Source organism: Sus scrofa, chromosome 1, assembly GCF_000003025.6.
Source record: "Sus scrofa isolate TJ Tabasco breed Duroc chromosome 1, Sscrofa11.1, whole genome shotgun sequence".
NCBI classification, from domain to species: domain Eukaryota; kingdom Metazoa; phylum Chordata; class Mammalia; order Artiodactyla; family Suidae; genus Sus; species Sus scrofa.
In genome coordinates, this window is record NC_010443.5 from 145,951,609 (window position 1) to 145,971,559 (window position 19,951).

General features: G+C 56.0%; 1 protein-coding gene across 1 annotated transcript in view; it reads right to left on the bottom strand.

Annotated features, from left to right (window-relative positions):
- The window catches only part of NFATC1 (nuclear factor of activated T-cells, cytoplasmic, calcineurin-dependent 1), a gene marked incomplete at both ends in the record, with an annotated part of 62,799 nt that overhangs the window by 11,510 nt on the left and 31,338 nt on the right, over positions 1–19,951 (bottom strand). Inside the window, 4 exon segments of the mRNA NM_214161.1 lie at positions 2,664–2,719; positions 9,086–9,226; positions 10,840–11,012; positions 13,083–13,285. Coding sequence (NP_999326.1) covers positions 2,664–2,719; positions 9,086–9,226; positions 10,840–11,012; positions 13,083–13,285 — 573 coding nt within the window.

Genomic DNA, 19,951 nt, shown 5'->3' on the forward strand with positions numbered 1-19,951 from the left:
GTTGTTTAATAACTCCTCTTAGAAAAAGCCACGGCACACAGTTCATCTGCCTGAGCAAAGTCACCCCAAGGAGATGACGCCAACAGGGCACAGATGGGTGACCTGAGGGTGAGAGTGTGCCCAGCCAGACCCCCCTGGTGCTGCATCTCTGCGGAGTCTGCACCCCAGCAACGTGGCCGTGTTCAGGAGCCGGGCTTGGGGTCATACGGTCTGGGTTTCTACCCTGCTTGACACTCTGCATCTGGGTTTCACCATTTGCACAGGGAAGAGGAAGACACTGCCGCAGGACTGTTTCCTGAGGCTTCAACTACATGGAGAGAGACAGCCGGGTAATGCTGGTGCTGGCACACAGCAGGTGCTCAACAAAGTCGGGACACGTGAGTCCACAGTGAAAGGAGCCTAATCTCAGAAGAAAGTAGGAGAAGAGACAGAAAGGAGCAGGTCCTGCTTAGCTGAGACCAAGAATGGAGGTGGGACGCAGCACGGGCAATAGGAGCAGCAGCACGGAGGGAGCTGCGAGGTGCCCAGCGGGGTGGGCAGCGTGCCCAGCAGGGAGGCGCATCGGGCAGGGTTGTGTTTTGATGGGGGCACAGATGGATATGCTTCAATTCTCTAAACAAATTATGAAATTATGTGACAAAGTACTAGCCCGTGAGGGCACAAGTACTTAAATACACAGGGAGGGTGGTGGCAGGAAAGTGCAGTGACTGGCAAATCTGTCACTTTAGGAAAAGAGCAAGGATTACAAGTGGCCCTCAATACACCCACGTGACTTGCTCGAAGAAAATCCATTGTCTAAACTGCTCATAAAGTATATAAACATACGCACAATCCCAGCTCGTTTTAAAAACATACACAACATAATGTATGCATATGTGTGTTTGTGCATATGTAGATATGCACATGCACCCACAACAGAAAAAGAATGGGAGGAAATATGCCCAAACGTTAGTGGTGGTAACATCTAAGTGGTGAAATTACACTACTGGTTTTCTTTTTTATAATTTGTTTTACCTTCCAAATTTTCACAATGCATGTGGCATTCCTTTATCATTACAAAAGTATATACAAAAGTAAGCTTCACTTAAGAGATAAGAAAGACGTAATTGTAAACTTAAAGTACATCATTCATCACATTATGTTTCTTTTTGAATGTGCAACTATTAACCATTAAGCTTTCTTTAAAACGTACACTATTCAGAGTTAAAATGAAAACTCAATGACAGAAAATCTGAACATGCAAACCCGGCACAATTATTTCGATGCCTAAAGATGAAGTTTCTGCAGGCTTCTCCTTCCTGCCTAGGAAGAAGAGGTGGGCGGCTGCTCAGGGCTGGGGGGGAGCAGAGGCCCCACATTTTGGGGTGACCAGTACAGAAGGGGCAGTGGAGGATGGGCGGTGGTGGTGGCCGGTGTCTGTCATGCAAACCCAAGGGCTGGCTCTCTGGTTAACGGCCTGCTGGGCCAGCAGTCCCCGCATGGAAGCAGAGCTGCTGGACCCTGGAGGAGACCCGAACATGAGGTTAGAGGCCTGGACATGCCTGGAGGGCAGGGATTTCTTCCTCCGACACACTTGGAAAGGCTTCCAGCTAATGGATCAGCTCTTGGAAAAGGACACCTAGGTCACAGGTAAAAGATGCTCCTTTCTGAGGAGCCACCTGTGCAGAGGGTGGGCCGGCCCAGGCCCCTTCCCAACACCTATCCCTCCAGCCCAGGCAGAGATCACCTGGATGGTTCCAGCAAGGCCCACGGCCCAGGGTTCCCTATTCACACAAGTGGCCTGAGAAAGAACTAAGTGCGTGAACATCCCAGGAGAGGAGCCATCAGCGGTCATGGCATGCACTACAAAGCCTGGAAGAGCTGTGAATTCCTTCAAAACCTCACTTGCGAGCTGTGGCGCACAATGTTACTGAGCTCCTACTGCCTTCCTGAGGCTACGGAGGACCGCACGCACGGTGGCGTTGATCCAGCCTGTCAAGAATCTCCTTCAACGCCATCAGTCTCAATACCCCAGTCACAAGACAGAGACTGTCAGAGTGGATGAAAAGCAAGACGGAACCCACTTAAAAGACAAAGACGTGGGCAGAACGCATGGGGCGGACAAAAGTGCGCTGTGTTAATAATTGGGAGAAAGCGGGAGCCGCTATACCCTCTCAGACAAGCACTACCTCCTGAAAACTGCTGTCTCTTGGGCAGCGCTATGTGTGAGCAAGCAGGCCCGGGAGGCTGAGTATAAGGATGGGCATGAGCAGGCCCTGAGCTGCCAAAGCGGGGCGCGTGCAGCCCTGCGGGTGCCCCGGCTACCGGGAAATGGAATAAGCGGGTCCTGGCCAGTGGTGAGGACGTGCCTGGACAGGGTACTGCGCTCCAATGCTCAGAGCAGCAGGCTGCGTGGGGCCCTGGTGACACTGACAGCCGGGGACAGCAGGCCCCGGGCAGACGAGGGCAGCCTGTGGTTCCAAGAGCAACTTTTTTCAGCAAGTGTTTCGTGGCCATTTCTGCTCCTCACTCTCCTACTCTGGTGTTTGTATTAGTGGTTCATTTTCACAAACGAGAGCCTCATGCCTCAGGCCAGGACCCCTTCAAGTGGAGAGCCCCACCACAACCCCCACAGCCACATGTCCACCCTCTGCCCCGCGGCCACACGTCCGGCCCTCACTCACCGGCTTGCACAGGTCTCCGTCGGTTTTCGCCTCCATTTCCCAGATGTGGTGGCCGTCTGCAAGAAAGGGGTTCGAGAAGTCCGTTACTCTGTCCTGACTGGTGCCACACCAAGACTGAGTCTGGACACAGGCAGACAGGCCTCAGGACAGGATCCCTCTGCAGAGAGGGCCCAGACCTGCCCAGTAGCCCTGCCATCAACTGGCACAAGTGGGATGCCTGCTGTGCTTGACTGGCTGGAGAGCAGATGCCAGACCCCTGGGGGAGAAGCTCAAAGCCCAGCCAGGAGCCAGATACCTGGCAGGGCACGTGGCAGTGAGCACCCCAACTCTTAGCCCCAGAAGGGTGTCCCCACACGCAAGTCTCCAAGGGGTCGCAGCTGAGGAGGAACACAAACAGCCCCAGGAAGAAGGGGCCATCTTGGGACGTGGACCCAGGTTTGAGGGCAGCCTGCAGTGCATACACTGAGAGGCTGGGCCGTACCCATGTGTGTTGGAGACGAGTTATTCTAACGGGGAGGACCTGGGAGCCCTGGGTCCTGCCCCTGCTTGGGGAACTGCTGGGTGAATGGAAAAGCCCCCTCTGTGACCACTCCTCGCCACGTCAGGTACAGAAATGCACAACACAAGGTATTTTTAAACTTCCCCCGTGGCCGTCTGCATGTTTGAAAAAATGAAAAGGCTGTAGTGCCTGTGAAAGAAAGGGTTTATTGTCCCCAGCCAGGCCCTCGTGGGAGGCAAGGCCTGGAACCCCCTCACTGCTCTCACTGGGAGTGATGGGAGCTGGGTTCTTGGTGTAGAGAAGCCCCTCTGGCAGACGCGCTGATTGCGGACTGGACTTGAAGTTATTCTGAATTAATAGATGTCAGTTCCCTACAAAGGCCTCCTTCCTCTGCATCTCTGTAAAGTAGGCTCCCCACACAAACCATCACAGCTAGATGTGCTTAGCTTTTGCTTATTCTCTGTTTTCAGAGAAGAAACGTCTGTATGTTACAAACCCTAAGTTATAAATAAGTTAGACAAAATCTCCTTTTTCTCCCTCACAGCACTGGCCGCCAGGGGCAAGGGTGGAGCAGAGAGGAAATGTGAGTCACAGGGAGGGGGAATGTGCCAGGACCACACCAGCCTCTGGGCCGGCGAGGGCCCCGCACACGTTCTCCACCAGATGACCCACTCAGTGATGCAACCCAGCCCAGGGCATCTCTCCTTCAGGAAAACAACAGGAAGCGCAAAGGACACCCCCTGCCCTCCAAGGCAGTGAGAGTTCTGCAAAGCAGCGAACTTTCCGAGCCCTGGGAACTCAGGACTTGTGTGCACGAAGCACCCTGACTCAAGCTGCAGGTGGGTCCTGGTGCCCGTGCAACATGCACGCCATTGGACGCCGGCACCTGTGCCGCATGGCTGGGACCTGCCTGGGACTCACTGCCAGGCCACACCTGTCCCCACTTGTCGGAGGAAATCAAATTTACTCCTCCTGCAACCACGTCTCCCACGTCCTTGGTAAGATTTAAAAACAACAGATTTTCTTACGACAGAGCCATCACTGTCCCTCTCACCCCAAACAGCCTTAGTGTTAAAACCTAAACTGTTGGTGCAAAACCCAGAAGCTGTCTTGTCTCTGCCTGTTGATGGAGGAAACAGGCCTTCCTGTCAGAAGGGAAGGGGTGCGCAAGTGCTGGAGGGAAGACAGGCCCACGAGGGACCAGGGTCCCCTGGCATCACCCAGTTTCCACTGCACCGCCCTCTGCCCTCCAGGAGAGGCAGAGACCAGACCGGCCCCCTGGCAACAGAAGCCAAGGGAAAGGCAGGCATGAAGTGGGTAGTGGGGCGTATGGGCCAAGGGCATACACCTCAGGAATGGGTCTTTGCCTCTGGGTCTGTGGGACACCAGCCCCTGTTGTAGCATCTCCTGGGGGCTGGACAGTCATGCGGCCCCACTGTGTGCAGCACATACATCTATGAGTGCCCGGGCTCAGCTTCTTGCACAGGCTCACAGCCCACTGCAATGCCGAGATGCAAATAAACACAGAGCAAAGGGCCCTGGCCCTGATGGTGGTGGGGGGGCGGGGGGGGGGGGAGTCCTGACTCGTTTCCAGAGGTCTTTGTTCTGTGGTTGATTCACTGCCAGGGGCAGGCCTTGGGGGGTCTCAAATCAGGTGCAGTCTCTTGAAGGCTAGTGTCCACTTAGGAACGCACAGGTGGCCCCGTTCAGTGCAGCTGGGATACCCATGGAGGGCAGCTGATACCACCGCCCCGTCATCCAAAGGGGTCCCAGCTTCACAGCACCAGCAGTGCCTGCTGACTGCCGACTCCTGGCCTCAGACGGAGGCCATTTGGCCCGGGCGTCTTCATCCTCATCGCTGTGCGCAATTCAGCCTCTAGCAGGAGAGGAAGCCGTGGGCCCTGAATGGGCCCTTGTGTTCCAGCCTTATCAGGCGCTCGCCGGGCTTCTCAGAAGGAAATTGTGCACAAGCCCAGAAGTAAAAATATTCCAAATCATCAGGGAATTCCCTGCCGTGTGAGTCATCGGAAAGGCTTCCCCACCACACCCACCAGGAGGCTTCCACAGCCGGGCCTGCGGGTGGGGCTGGGCCCAGCGGGGTCCCCGCCGAGGGAGGCCCAGGGTCCTCCCGAGACTCACTGGTTTCCAGCCCTCGCAGGGCAGGGGTGGAGGCGCCAGAGCCTGCAGGCCGTCTTCCCAGGAAAAGAAAGCAACTACACCGCACCAGCTGCACTGGTCCAACAGCAGCCCTGCCAAGGGCCAGAACTGAACCAACCAGGGCCTCCTACAGGAAAGACCCTACGTTAAGGGGCCAGATGCCCGTTCTCTGGGTCCCAGGTCACTCAGGTGCTTGGCCACAGTGCTTAGCCACAGGTGTGGGTCTGCACCCCCTTCCCAGATGCCTATGAGCCTACAGGCTAGACATCAAGACCCAGCACAGCTGGCATGGACACAGGTACCACAATGGCATGGGGCTGCCTGGGAAGACGCATGTGGGTGGGCAGGTAGCGCTGGCTGAGGCGCAGTGTGGAGGCCGGGTCGCAGCCTGTCAGGGGATTGGGCCTGGGAGGCACCTCTCGGTTGCCTCCTCCATCCTCATGACCCACACCCCACACTCTGGCCCTCAGGGCCCCCGGGACCAGCAGAAGTGGCTCAGAGCAGAGGGTGCACCCACCATGGCCCCTCAGGGTCAAGGCACAGCCTCCAAGGCCCTGCACCCCTGCACGGTGCCCAGAGGAGGTACAGGCGTGTGCTCACAGCAGCCACACGCAGAAGCCACTGCACCATCATGTGTGACTGGCCAGGGCATGGGGACCAGCTTGCAGTAGAGGGACAAGCCAGCACAGCCCACAGACGGGCAAAGATGGGGATCCCACTGGGGCGGCGGCACAGGCAAGTTGGGGTCTGGCTGTACTGGGTTTGGGGCTGAGATCTTGTGTTGGGTTTGGGGCTGGGGTCTGGCCAAGTTGGGTTTGGGGCCTTAGTAAGGGGTTTGAAGAGGTTTGACAGGGAAGTGGTTTAGTCCTGTGGTGGCTGGTCACCCTGACCTTGCTGTACCTTCATGTTTACACCGTGGGGCTCTATTCCTGAGTCTGGGCGGGCGGGGGGCCTGAGCCCGGAGTGCGGTGGGGGCTCCCTTCCAGTCTGGGCCTGGAGAAGGCCTGGCACCCATGAAGGACACCCATCACCTTGACCAGGAGGCCTTAGGGGGCAGGGGTCTGCATACAGGGAGACCACCGCCCAACCCCAGCTGACTCCTCAGCTCAGGCAGTAACCACGGTGTCCAGCCACACGTAATTGCCAGCAAACAAAGTGCTGTTTGGTGAAGCCCCAGTTCTGGTGAGGTTTATCGTGCAGCAAATGAAGCCAAAGCAGGAGTCACAATTTCTAAGAACTGCACAGAACGGAGAGGGACGGCAAAATGGAGCATCAAGAACTTGGTAATGTTTATGGCAACAAAAGCTCTGAAACCTCCTTCTCTCCTGTCTCCAGAAAAGTGAGATCGTCTCCACATGGGTGCTTTCTCTGTGTTTTCACGTATATGTCGGGCTGTTTCAAACACTCACACGCGTGTGAAAGTGTGTCCGTCAGACACAGATCTGAAGAGACCCCGGCTCATTAGCAGGAGACAGGGCAGGGGCAGCATTTCACTTCCTGCATGTGGCCTCTGCCATGGCGTCCTGCTGCTGACCAGAGACCCTGTCGGTGTGAGCATGTCCTGGTCTCCATGCAAAGACGTGCACTGTCAGAAATGTCATGTGACAGGGAAGCCACAAGTCGACCTTGAAGGAAGGGCTGGCTCAACATTGGGGCCTCTTGCTGGAGACAGCAAAAGACCTGAGAAAAACCACAGGGCAGTTCCAGAAAGTTCCTTCACTTATGAGGGGATGTCCAACTCGCCAAGCACTGGAGGGCAACGCTCCCAGCTGCTGCCGTCCAGCTCCTCCTGCAACGGCCGGACAGCCTTTCTGCCGAGGGCCAGGGCCACATCCAGTGGCTCTGGAAATGAGAATCTCACCAGCCCCATTGCCACCAAGAGCAGGCAGCCGCCTTGGAACCAAGAGGACAATGCTGCTTTTCATCTAAACTGATTTCAGTGGCTTCTCCAAAAATCAACCAGGGGAAGCCAATTGACAGAACACTCATCAAGAAGCATTGGTGGTATGAGCGCGGCCAAGAATCAACGCGAAGAAAGAAAAAAAATGTATGGAATCCACTCCCTCCTCTGGGAAACGCACGGCCAGCACGTATGTGTGCACAAGTGTGCTAACAGCCTTGTTTAAAAGCAAACGTGAAGTCACTGGGACGCACAGCTGTAATGTTTGCGTCCCACTTGTCACAAGGCACTGCTTGTTACCTAGACGTGGGAGCACCACACAGGGCAAGACTCGGAGTGGCTGCAGGAGGGAATGGGCTGACGACAGGCCCTGCCGAGACAGCGCATGACAGTGGCACTCAGCCTGCAGTGAGGATGAGAGTCAGACATCCGTGAACCAGCTCCCACCTGCAGGCAGGTGGCTGACCTCCCTGTGAAGACCCCTTGGCCAGGCAGTGGGAAGCCACCCGACGAAGGAGCCCTGTGGGTGCCCACAAGCTGAGCATCCAGTCCTGGCACCAGAGGACAGGGACCCCTCCCCTTCAGACCAGGCACAGGCATGGAGTGGCTGGGGGCCTGGGGGCATGGCCACTGACAGGTCATGGCACCAAGGTCAAGATCAAGATCAAGGCTACTGGTTGAGGAAACAGCACAGGATGACCCAGACATCTGCTTGGTGAGACAGGGAGGGGAACCGGCTGTTCTGTCACAGACGTCTCAGTGGTCCTCAGTGAGGAGGCTCAGAGCAGGGCCGGCCGCCCTCCACTGGTGTGGACACACATTTAAAGCACAAAAGGTTAAATCATTTTAAAATTCACCTCCTCCACAGAGGAGCGTTCCCTCAACACCCACTTGGTCCCGTTTTCTCCACCATCTAAAGCATAGTTTCCAATCACGTGCATGATTGTATAGGCAGGACAAGTTAAATGTCAAAGACTTTTAAACCCATTTTGATTGAAATACTTGTTTCCGCAAACTATACAAAATCAAGATCCCATTATGGAGGCTGAGTGCCTCCAGTTTTCGGTGATCAGCATGCATTCTGTGCTGCCCTTCTCGAGGGGGCTTCTGGCTGGGAAAAGGGCAGGTGACAAACAGGCCTCCAGACCAGCCCCTGCAGGCACCCCACCCCCACCCCCGCCTCCTGGGTGGGTAGCAACATCCTATCCAGGAGAGATGGCACCCCGCAGGCCTCGGGCCACACCCCAGCCAGCTCCCCGCAAGGAACCAGCTCCAAAAACAAACCCCAGAGCCTGACAGAGAAGAAGGGCCACACACTCCGCCTTGTCACCCATGTGGCACAGCGAGGCATCCACTGGCAGGAGGGAGCCACCCCACCCCTGCATCTATCCTGCAGCACAACACAAAGGTTCGGCGGGTGTCCCGGTTCCTCAGAGACCAGAGAACAGGGACCCTTCTGCTTCAGACCAGGCACATGTGCAGAGTGGCTGGGGGCCTGGGGGCATGGCCACCGACAGAATAAGAGGGTCTGCCTGGGCGCCGATGAGGATGAGGGCTGAAGCGGGCTGGGGTGTGGAAAGGGAGTCCCTGCGGCTACTGTGGCCACTCTGCACCTGGACGCCTGCCTCTAATAGTCTGTGGTTCTGAGACACGAGAATCGCGACCACCCGGGGAGGCCGGGCAGCAGGATCCCAAGACGGACACTCACGGCAGATGGAGCTTGGCCACCCACACCCGCAGCCTCTCGCAGCCCTGGTGCACTGTGGGTGGCCCCGAGGACTAAGCACAGCACCCATGGCCTGCACCCATATCCCACCAGGGTCCAAACAGCAAACTTGATGTAGGTTTTTTTTTAAAAAATAATACCTGGTGCTTTCTCCACGAAAACGACCTTGGAGTCCTGCAGGAAGTTGTGGCCAGTCAGGACCATCCTCTTCCCGCCCAGGACTGGGCAACTGGCTGCGCTCTGCTTCTCCACGAGGGGCAGCTCCTGGGCTGAGCGCTGGGCTGTAGGGACAGGAACATGAGCGTGAGACCCCCAGCCCCTCAGCTGCTCAACCGCCTGGGCGGCTGGTGCATCAGAAACCTGCACTTTCTAAAAGCTCCTGGGTGAGCATGTGGCCCATTTCTCGCACACAGGACAGAAGTGCACATGCCACCCGTGCCTTAACAATGTCATTCCAGGTTAGAGCAACACGTGAAGGCAAGTCACGCTTCTGACTCATCCACGTAGAAAAGCTAGTCTCTCAGTGACCCTGCACGTGTGAGCCTCTGTGTGGGTGAACATGCTCTGTGGGGGTGAACATCTGTGCAAAGGGCCTGGGGAAGCTACAGGGAGTCCTGCTGGTGACCGGGCACCTGGCACATCCTGTGTGAAGCCAGAGCCCACGGAGTTTGGGGGGGGGAGGGCAATTAGGACACCCTGGGGCTGGGCCAGGGTCTCTGGAGGCTGGCATGAAGGGACAAGAGAATTGGGACTCGTGGCCCATCTGCAGCTGGATCTGGCTCGGGAGCTGGGGGTGGGGACACAGGCAGAGGACACGGATGAAGGAGGCAGCAGAAATCTGCATGGTGGATGATGAGGTCGGCTTTCCTGCAGGCTGGCTGTGTTCCAGGGATCCTCACAGGTCACCCCATGACCAGGGGACACAGAGTGAGGGTCCCCCCATCTCGCAGGTAGAAAGGTGGAGCTGCCTACTCAGCCCCCATGGCCTGGGGATGGGCGTCTAGAGCCTAGACGTGAGGGTCCAGAGCAGGAAGGAGGGACCAGTGAGGCAGAGAAGGGCTGTGGGGAGGAAAGGCTGAAACCAAGGTCTGAAGGACGTGTGGGTCAGAGGCAAAGGAGCCAAAGCAGGACGTGCCACCCAGAGAGGTGGGCGGGGGAGTTTTCAGAGATGCCCATGCCTGAGGTGGGGCCTCTAAGATGAGAGAAGGACAAGGGGCGGCTGGAAGAGCCCTAGATGGACAGTGACCAGTGGACAGCCCGCTGACTCAGGTGCCCAAGACAGGTAAGGAGGGCCACAGGGAAGCAAGGGCTGCTGCAGGGGGCTTGGGGTCCACCTGCAGCTGCACCAGTCGCCTAATCCACTCACAAATAAGCAAAGTCGTGGCAAGAGGGAGCTGCCCCCAGGCCTTGGCCAGTCGAGCGCCTGGGGGAGACTAGCGGTCAGGCCCGAGGCAGAAGCATCAAATCACCAGACCCGTCCATGCGCAAAGAGAGCAGTGAAAACCGGCCTCCAGAGACAGGAGCCAAGTTAGGTGCAGCCTTATAAACTTAGGCCCGTTCCACCCAAAGGACCTTAATGCCAACATGCCATTTTCTCAAGTGTCCTGAAACATGAGGGGATTAACTCAAATGGATCAATGCAAGTACGTAGGTGTTCAGGACAAACTTTCTTTCCTTTTTATTCCCTCCTGCAGGTGCCAGGAGTCAGAAGCAGACCCTGCACCAATGCACAGAGCTGGGGGCTTGTCCTGGTGAAGACGGGTATTTCTGCGAAGTATGTGTTTAGTGGGACAGGCACAGTTCACAAGGCTGCACACAGGAAAAGCAAAGGTGTGACTAGAAAAGGAAACGCCAAGGGTTGCCTGGGAGACTGGTGGGAGAGGGTGGTACTCACAGCACTCGATGGGGTTGGAGGCCACCTGCAGCGACAGTGTCCGGCCGTTGGGCTGCGGGATGTGGACGCGGAAGACCAGCCTCACTCTGGTGTTCTTCCGCCCAATGTCCGTCTCCCCTTTGCGAAGCTCAATGTCAGAGTTTCGGAGCTTCAGGATCCCAGCACAGTCAATGCTGCCGAAAATAAGCATAATGCTTTTCCTTGGTCCCCACGGCCAAACCCCTGCCACCCAGACAAGTGCTCACTGAAGGCTCTGTGGCACCAGCCAAAGGCAGGATCAGCCCGACATCCACCCATCAAGTGAGGGGCGAAGCAGCAGCAGCCAAGCCAGCCTGGATGGCACGCGCCCTGGTCTCAGGCAGGTCTGGCGGAAGCCACCCGCACACTCAGGGTCCTGGCAGCCCCTGTCCCTTCACTGCTCTGGGCACATGTGGTTGTACTGGAGCAGGACGCAGAGCTGAAGGACTTGGACAGCAAGACCGGCCAGGGCTCCAGGTGGCACCCAGAAACCCCCTCACTTAGGATTCTGGCAGGTTCCCCTTCATTCAGGATCCTGGGGTTTCTAGGGCATCATATGACTTCATTTAACTTCATTTAAGCTACTAAATTAAACTTCATTTCAGTTACTAAGTTAAACTACTGTTTAACCCCAGATTCTAGCAGAACCATCAGGTGTGAATCACTGGATGGAAACCAGCCCTTCCATCAGAAGCTAAAGAACTGAGGTGGCACTGATGCCTGAGTGTCTGCAGATCGGGACCACACTCCAGTGCAGGCCCAGCAAGTCTTGCTCTGGAGGCCAGCAGGGGAGGAGGGGCGGGAGAGGGGGTGCAGGACGGGGCCTGCCCTCCTGGAAAGCACTCTGGTGGAGCAAATGCAGTCACTGAGGTCACAGCTGCCGCTGCTGAAGGAAGCGGCAGGTTCTCTCAAAGCATCTGCCGACATCCTGGTTCTTGGTAAACTCTGATTACAGCTCTTGAAGCAAACGCAAGAGTTTAGGATGAAGTCCCCCAAAACCATGAAAAGACAACACACAGAGAAAGTGTCCCCTTTGTTTCGGATGTAGAGGATTTGAGTTACAAATAACATATCAAAACCCCACACACAGCCCTACACAATGAGGCCCTGCGTCCTTACTGCCCAGACCCTCTCCTTCACCCATGACAGCCAGCTACCTGGGCTCCTCCCTGCCCCATGGACACCCTGAACTCATACCTTCCTCAGGGCCTTTGCAAGGGCTGCCTCCTTGCACACTCAGCCCTCAGCTACAGCACCCGCCCCATGGTGACACTCCCACTGCTGTGGCCCCAAGCCCCCACCCACTCCTGTGTGAATGATCCACACGCGGCGTTTAGGAGCTGGCCCCACCCCCAGAAGCTCCCAGGGGAAGGTAAGTCCTGTAGGACAACCCTGCTCCCTTTCTCTGCTGCATTCACAGCTCAGGATGACACCCGAGGCACGTCAGAGTCGCTTATGAAGCCACCAGCACAGGCCCTGCTTGGGTGTGGCAAGGTGGGTCTGCAGATTGTGAATCAATCCACCTGTAAACCAAGGGGTCAGATCCGACCCTCATGTCCAGGGGGTCACGTCAGCAACGGCAGAAACCCTCTCAGTGAAAGTACTACCCAGACATACTGTTCTCTTCAGTGTTTCAATGTCTTCGCTTTAACCATTCCTCTAATTTTTACAGTGCATTCAGAAATAAATGGGTGTCAGAGTTCCCATTCTGGCACAGAGGTAACAAATCTAACTGGTATCCACGAGGATGCAGGTTTGATCCCTGCCCCGGGTTAAGGATCTGGCATTGCCATGTGCAGTGGTGTAGGTCACAGACTTGGCTCAGATCTGGTGTGGCTGTGGCTGTGGCGCAGACCAGCAGCTACAACTCGGATTCGACCCCTAGCCTGGGAACTTCCATATGCTGTGGGTGCAGACCTAAAAAGACCAAAAAAAAAAAAAAATTAAATTAAAAAGATAAAGAAATGGGTGCCAGGTACGCATGGAGGAGGCACTGACAGCTGTGAGCTGAGATACTTATTTTAAGCAGCTGAAACCCTAGAAAGAGACAAATCTGTTGCCATAAGTATTTGTAGCTTATTCAGGTGTTAAGCCAAGGGCACCCAGGGCCCCTGAGCTGTGGAAACATGGAGAGACGCAGGCATTCAGGGACCCCCCCCCCCCCCCCCCCCCGCTTAGGAATCCCCCAGCCCCCAAGCCCTGAGGCCACACGGCCGGTGGCTTACATTGCGCGCATGTTATTTTCCGGCAGAAGCGGGATTTCCAGGACCTTGGTGTTGGAGAGGACGGCCTCGTGGCTGGTGGTGGACACGGTCTTCCCAGTGATCCGGTGCACTTGGTAGAAGGCGTGCGGCCTCAGTAGCCGGTCGTCTGCCGTCCCGATGAACAACTGCAGGGTGAGCGGCTCGCTCTCCACGTAGCCGTGCAGCTGTGGAGAGAGAAGCCCAGCCCCTGAGCCCGCATGGACCTGGACTGACGGCACTTTCTAGCAGAGTTTGGTTCAGGAGGGAAAAGGCACGGCCTGACACCTGGGGACGAGGAGCAAGCCTCATGCCCCAAAGTCCTGGTGCCTCTGCTTGGAACACGCATGCACGTGCAGTGCACACTCGCACATGCACACATGCCAGTGCTCGGCCAGGACCGCCACTCCCAGCACCCAGGATAAGACAGTGACCTGCGTCTCCCCCCCAAGCCAGCTTCTCTTGCCGCTGCCTCTCTCTCCAACTCCCTTTGCTCCCTTGCATGCGACACAAGCAGCTGGTGAGGAGGACACTCACTCCAGGGCCCCCTCTGCACAAGCCCTCTCCTAATGAATTCAGTCAGATACATGCCGAGAGGGCTCCACCTCCTTCTCTGCCTGGCGCAGGCTTCCCTGGTGCCTGTCCACATGCGCCTGGACCTGCTGTGTGAAGCTCCCAGGTCGTGGCCATCTGCCACCAGCGTCAAACCCAACAGAAGCTGTGCGTGGCTGTGCCCATCGTGCATGTTCTGTATAGGGCACGAAATCCAATGAGGCTTGGGCCCCAGACACAGAAGCCTTTTGGGTTCTGGCTGCCCTCGGGGCAGACACTGAGGCTGGAGGTCGGGAGCAGCCAGCGACCTGCTGCCCCCTCTCCTCACCTCCCTTTGTGCCCCCAGCCGCCACTCTACCAGTGAGACCTTCTTAGAGCCACACTGCAGTCGCCTTTTCCATCCAGATTACGGCAGACTATGCTCAACGGGCAGATCCAAGTCTCCAGGGCAGGACGCAGCTCAGGGGGAGGCTCAGGCCCATCTCCCACAGGACCTGGTGACCCCCAACAGGACCACCTGCTTGAGGCCTGACCAAGCAGAAGGGCCCAGTCAGCTCAGTTGTGCTGCTCCTGCCGGGACTAATTCTAGCAGCTTTGATGACAGATAGCAAGTGGGGCCCAGGCAGTTCGGTAACGGTCACCAAGGACACTGCCCGACTGGTCCCTGTGAACCAGAGCAAGGCCACCTGCAGACCCAGACCTCCACTGCCCCTCAGGATTCTGGGGGTAGGGAGCCCTGCCCAGCACCACAGACAAGTAGAAGCCACCAAAAGTCACTGGTAGATGCCACCAAAGAAGTGCCCTACAGGGGGCCCTTCCCCCCCCTACCCCTGTCATGAGTCCTGGCCCCACCCCACCATCTAGCCCCTGCCTCCACCCAGGGGAAGGTGCCCTGAGGGCCACATCACAGCACCCCCTGGATCACCAGGAACTTACAGGCAACTCTGGCCCCAGAACAGGGTGGGGGCGAAGCGCTCTGCGAGGGCAACCCACTGAGGCCTGTGGGGATGGGGCACGATGACACTTTCCCGGCACAGACTGGCCTTGGTGTCGAGTTTGAGGGACATGGAAGCACCACGGTTTTCATCAGCTCCTGTGGGCCCCATGTGGCACCTAGCTGGCGCTAACACAGCTGAAGAGAAAAGCCTGCCTGCTCACTCCCAGGGCACCAACCTATGACCCTTGGTCACTACCTCTCGGCCACAGGCCACAGCAGCAGGAATCCAGGGCTGCTGCCTCTGAGCTAAAAAGGCCGCTTGCGGGACTGGGTGGGACGTTCAAACATCGTGGATGCTCGTGGCCCTGCGCCCAGCCTCCCCTAGACATGCATGGAGGAGGAACGGTCCTCTCTCTGCTGGACAGTGACTGAGGGCGGACCTCGGCAGGTCTGGGAGGAGGGAGCTGGTCCTAAAGGACCGTTTCATTGGGAGTCTCTGCAGCCAGGGGTCCTGCGTTCCCATCCCCCACCTGCATCAAAAACCTGAGACTTCCTATGCCATCAACAGGACCGCTCTCAACCCAACATTGATCCTGTAAATGCTACAATGTCTCCTTTGAGACTGAAAATGGGGACCTAACCTACGAATGTATTAACACCGAGAAGCAAGCGCCTGCTGCTTCAAGTGTGGTTCTAATCAGCTGCAAACTGTTCATCAAATCCGCGCTGACAAAAGACTCAGCTACTGAGATGACTTCACTTAATTAAGAAGTGAAGTCACTTTAAAATTTTGAGTACTCAGAAAAGAATCCCAAACAATGACAGATCGTTCACAAGAGATTCACACGCACTCAGCGTGGGGAGCGCCAGGGCCCGCCCGCCACCCACTTAGGACGGATGTGCTTGGGCGTCAGTCCGCTGATGGGGCCGAGGGCCAGGCCAGACTGGGAATCTGTGGCAGCGCCTCATTAAGGCCCTGGAGAGTCAGTGGCTCTTTCAATCTGGCCCCGTCTCCTGGCTGACAAAGTCTGTACGATGTCACACTCATGAACACAGGACAGTATACCACAAAGCCCAGGACCAACACAGCCGGACTGCAGCCCTCTAGTGAACCTCCAGCAGCTCTGCGATGCCCACACGAGCTTGTCCTAGACGACGGTGTCTGCAGATGCCTGCGGGGATCATCCTGTGGCACCGATGAATTTTAACAGCTGGATCCACCACAGGCTGTGGAGCGGCTACCGGGGGTTCCGAACCTCACCTGTGAGGCTATGGGGACACGGAGAAGCTGCACACAGGATGGTGTGCACAGGCTGTCTACACACACCCACACACGCAGCACGTGCAGACACGCACACACACCAGATCACTCTGGAATGTCCTACCTGGACAGGAAGATTTGATTTCCTGGCTTGCAGCAGGATTGTCCTGCATTAGGTTCCCTTTTTTTTTTTTTTTTAAATCGTTTTCTGTCTGTGACACGGCCCCAAGCATCTATGGCCGTGATCTTCAAAGTGGCCTTTTCCTACTGAAATACACGCACTTTCGTCCTGATCCACAGCTATCTGGCAGGCGTGTATTAGAGGTGTGTCTGACGGGCATGCACACAGGGGACTGGAGCTCGTCTGAGGCCTGCCACCGAACCCTGAGCATGGGTAGCAGAGAGCTCACAGCAGCACCAAGTCTAACGAGAGACCCTCGCTGTCTACTCGCTGTCCTCCTGGCCCGTCAAGTCTATGAGGCTACCACAGGGCCTCTCCCACCCCCAAGGCACAGAGCCAGCTCCTGACACTCACTTCACGGTGGGTCCTACTGATAGGGCTTAATGCTGCAGAAACAAAATGCCTTCCTGTTTGAACTGAAAAGCTTGTTTCTGTGAGCACAAGTGTCTACACAAACAGCATTCAGTTAGGTGGGAAAACACTGCCCCTCTTCCTGGCTGCAGAGCGTGAGTCCAGTCTTTGCCCAATTTAACCAACTTCCTAAGGAACCTGTCCCCGACGCAGGACGCAGCACACATTTTTCTAACAGGAAATGTAAAAATAAACCAGAAACAAGTTTTGCCTCTCAGGATTCCCTTCTGTGACACTGAATGCAGGGATATGTAAATAGGCCTTTGACCAAGACCTCCTGTGGCTACAGTGAGTCCCTGGTGTCAGGAGGCAGCCCCAGGGCCACACGCGGCCACTGGGGGCGGGAGACTTGAAAATGACAATTTAAAATCCCACAGGACTCACACTGGGGCACTGCTCTGATGGCAGGTAAGAGGCAGTGGGTTGTGGGTATAACTCTGCCCTTTTAAAAACATGCCATTTCAGTGAAAATAGGCATAGTTAAGGTTTAACCTGGGAGGTAAACATCTATTATTTAAAATGTGAAGTTCATTTTAAGAAAAGCCATTTAAATACTTCACACGTTCCACTGCATCGGTTTCTGCCTCTGGCACATTATAGTTATCTGTCAAAATAATATTTATAAAATTACCTGTCATAACAATGAACTCTCTTTGCTTCAGCCTAAACTAAACAAAATGTATTATTCCGTTCTCAAGGTGTAAGAGCCAACGAGTTTTCTACACATAAAAATGTTTGTTTTTAGCTCCTATGCTTACCTCAGCACTTACAGGGCAACATGACAGGTGATGGGAATGATTGAGGCCAAACTTACTCGACGCTGAAATCCCAGCCACGCAGGCGCATACCCGTGGAAAGAGCATCGCACAAACGAAGGACCAGTTAGTTAATTGAGGGGAAAGACTGTCAACTGAGGTGTGAGCTGGTCTAAACGCACACCTAGCAAGCAAGGCAATCCTCATATGTGCCGCAGCAAGCAATGTAAAGGGAAATTAGGCCTTTAACCCAGAGGTAAAATCTGCATCTTTACACAATACCCAAAAGAACTACGCAGGAAGGAAAAATCCAGTTCACAAGCTGGTTTTACAGTTTTCAACCCAGATTTTCCCAACACCGGATTTAAGAGACTGTACTGTGAGCTTCGTCTGTTCTACTGGCAGCCTCTACGTCCTCACTGCAAACACCCACGGGGGCACTGCCCCCACGGCCCAGGAGGGAGGCTCTCAATGCCAGGACAGGCCACGCCGGACACTATGCTTCTGACCCTCCTTCCTCCAGTCAGCCTTAATGGGCTCAACTATAAAAACCGCATGACAGAAGGGGGAAGTGGCTGATCCCCAGGGTATGGGGGTGGACGAAGGTAGCCATGCCTGGCCCTTGGCATTTGCCACCAGTGGACATAGGAGGGCCGAGGGCCCTGCAGACCTTACACAGGCTCCTGCTTGGCACCTGGTCACTGCCTGCCAGATGCCCACATGTCCACACAACAGTCGTCAGCCTGCTGTCAGGCCAGCCTCTACCTTGGCACCTACTGCTGCCGCCGAGGGGAAGGCCACCATTTGGCCTGGCCCATAGCAGGGATGAGCTGGCCACCTCTGCTGACATGGAGCAAATGGCTCTGCCCACAGGACTGAGCCCAGCATCTTCCTGAGACGGAGAGGGGGATTGGATGCGTGCTCTGAGAGACCCACTACCTGACCATGGAGTGTGCAGGCGGGGTGTCCACGCCAGGTGAGGTCAGCGCTCAAGGAGCAGTGACACAGCAGCAAGTTTGGAAGCTAGCACCTCTCCAGCCCAGAGCCCCCTCAAAGGTGGAGTGTCAGGAGGACCCGGACACCGGGTTCCCACCTGGGTCTGTCCACCTGTGACCCGGATGCAGGTGCTGGGCCCACAGCTCAGGCCAGTGTGGCCTCCGCTGCCCTCGTCCTTTCTGCCCACAAGGAGCAATACTGTTCAGTGGCCCCACCTCCCCCACGTACCCATGCTGGGCAGTGCTCCAGGGAGGCCACACCCAAAGGACCCTCTGGGGATAGGCGGCTGCAAACCGGGGACCAGGCTCTGCGGGAACACAGACTGGGGGCTGCCTGCAGGAGGGAGGCCTGGCCTTGAAGCAAACAGAGCAGGGATTTCCCACCAGATCCAACCCCAACCTGGCCCTGGGCATCTATGACTCAGCCTCCCGTGGGCATGATGCCAGGGAGACCACGGAGCCCTGGTCAGAGCGGAGGGCCGCCAGGGACACGGGGTTCCCTGTTTGGTCATTTTCATTACAGACAGTTACTTCTCACCATCTTCTCCAGTTACATGGTCCAGCACCAACCTCTACCCCACCTGTGCCAAATGAGAGTCTTCTGACAGCTGAGACGGAATAGGGGTGAAGCTAACATGGGTCTGTACTGACTGCCTGGGAAGTGGCTCTGCCTGCAAAGGACCTGATAGAAAACCACCTGGAATGACACAGAAGGCACGGCAGGACTAGGGACAAGCATCAGAGGGTCTGTGCCCGAGATGACTTTTTATTCTAGAATTTCTGCTGCCTGGATCACAGAAACCGAAGCTTTCCAATTAGATTTCTGGAGACTGACGATGCCCTTCATTGCTTTGAAAGGGTTTCCACTGCTGAGCCTCTCAGCAGACCTGACTCTGAGAGAATGTGTTGGCTGCAAGGAAACCAAACCGCACCGTCCTCAGTTCTGCTGGACAGAGAAGCTCTAAGACAAGTGTTTAGAAGTCAATGTTACGAACCTGAGATAACGTGACTTTGCGTGTGTCAGCAGAGAGCAGCAACTGCACTAAACACCATGCCCGAGACCACATGCACATGGGCACCTCTTTGCTTGGCTTCAAGCCCCTCACTTGTCCCAGGTTCTGTGCCCTGCACTTCTATGTATCCCAACTGTGTCACGGGAACCCCAGAAAAGGCAGCCTGACAGTGACTGCTCCCTCAGTGCAGGAGCGTCCACAGAAGAACCGACTGCCCAGTCTGTGTACGCAGCCAGGAAGGAGGCGGCTGCCTGCCTGGAGGCTGCTAAAGAGGAGCAGCAGGTGCCCACTGCCCGTAGACCTCTGAAAGGTTAATGTGCCCGCGGGCAGGGTGGCAGCATTTGGTGGCAGGGTGGCCAGGGTCTGGTTTGGGGTCAGACCTGCGTTTTAATTCCCATAGAGGGAGTGACCATTCCCAGGGCAGAGCAGGTGGTCTGCCACTGAGCTGCCCACTGGGCCTCAGTAGGTTGGCCCTCAAATCATAATTTCTTCCAGAAGCATCTAACCTTGGCTTCTAGGTTAATGATCCTGTTTCAAGAGTGGAAAGAGATGCCTACTTAGGATAAATCAAGTACAAAAAACATGGAGCGGGGCTCTGGGTAAAACAAAACATGCTGTGGAACCAGATAAAAGGAAGAGCTGCTATTCGTCCACGGTGTTATGACACCCCCAGGAAGCCTGTTTCTTGAAATACTGACGCTCTGTAACCCCATTCTGCACTACATGAAGTGAAAAGTGATGATAACAGC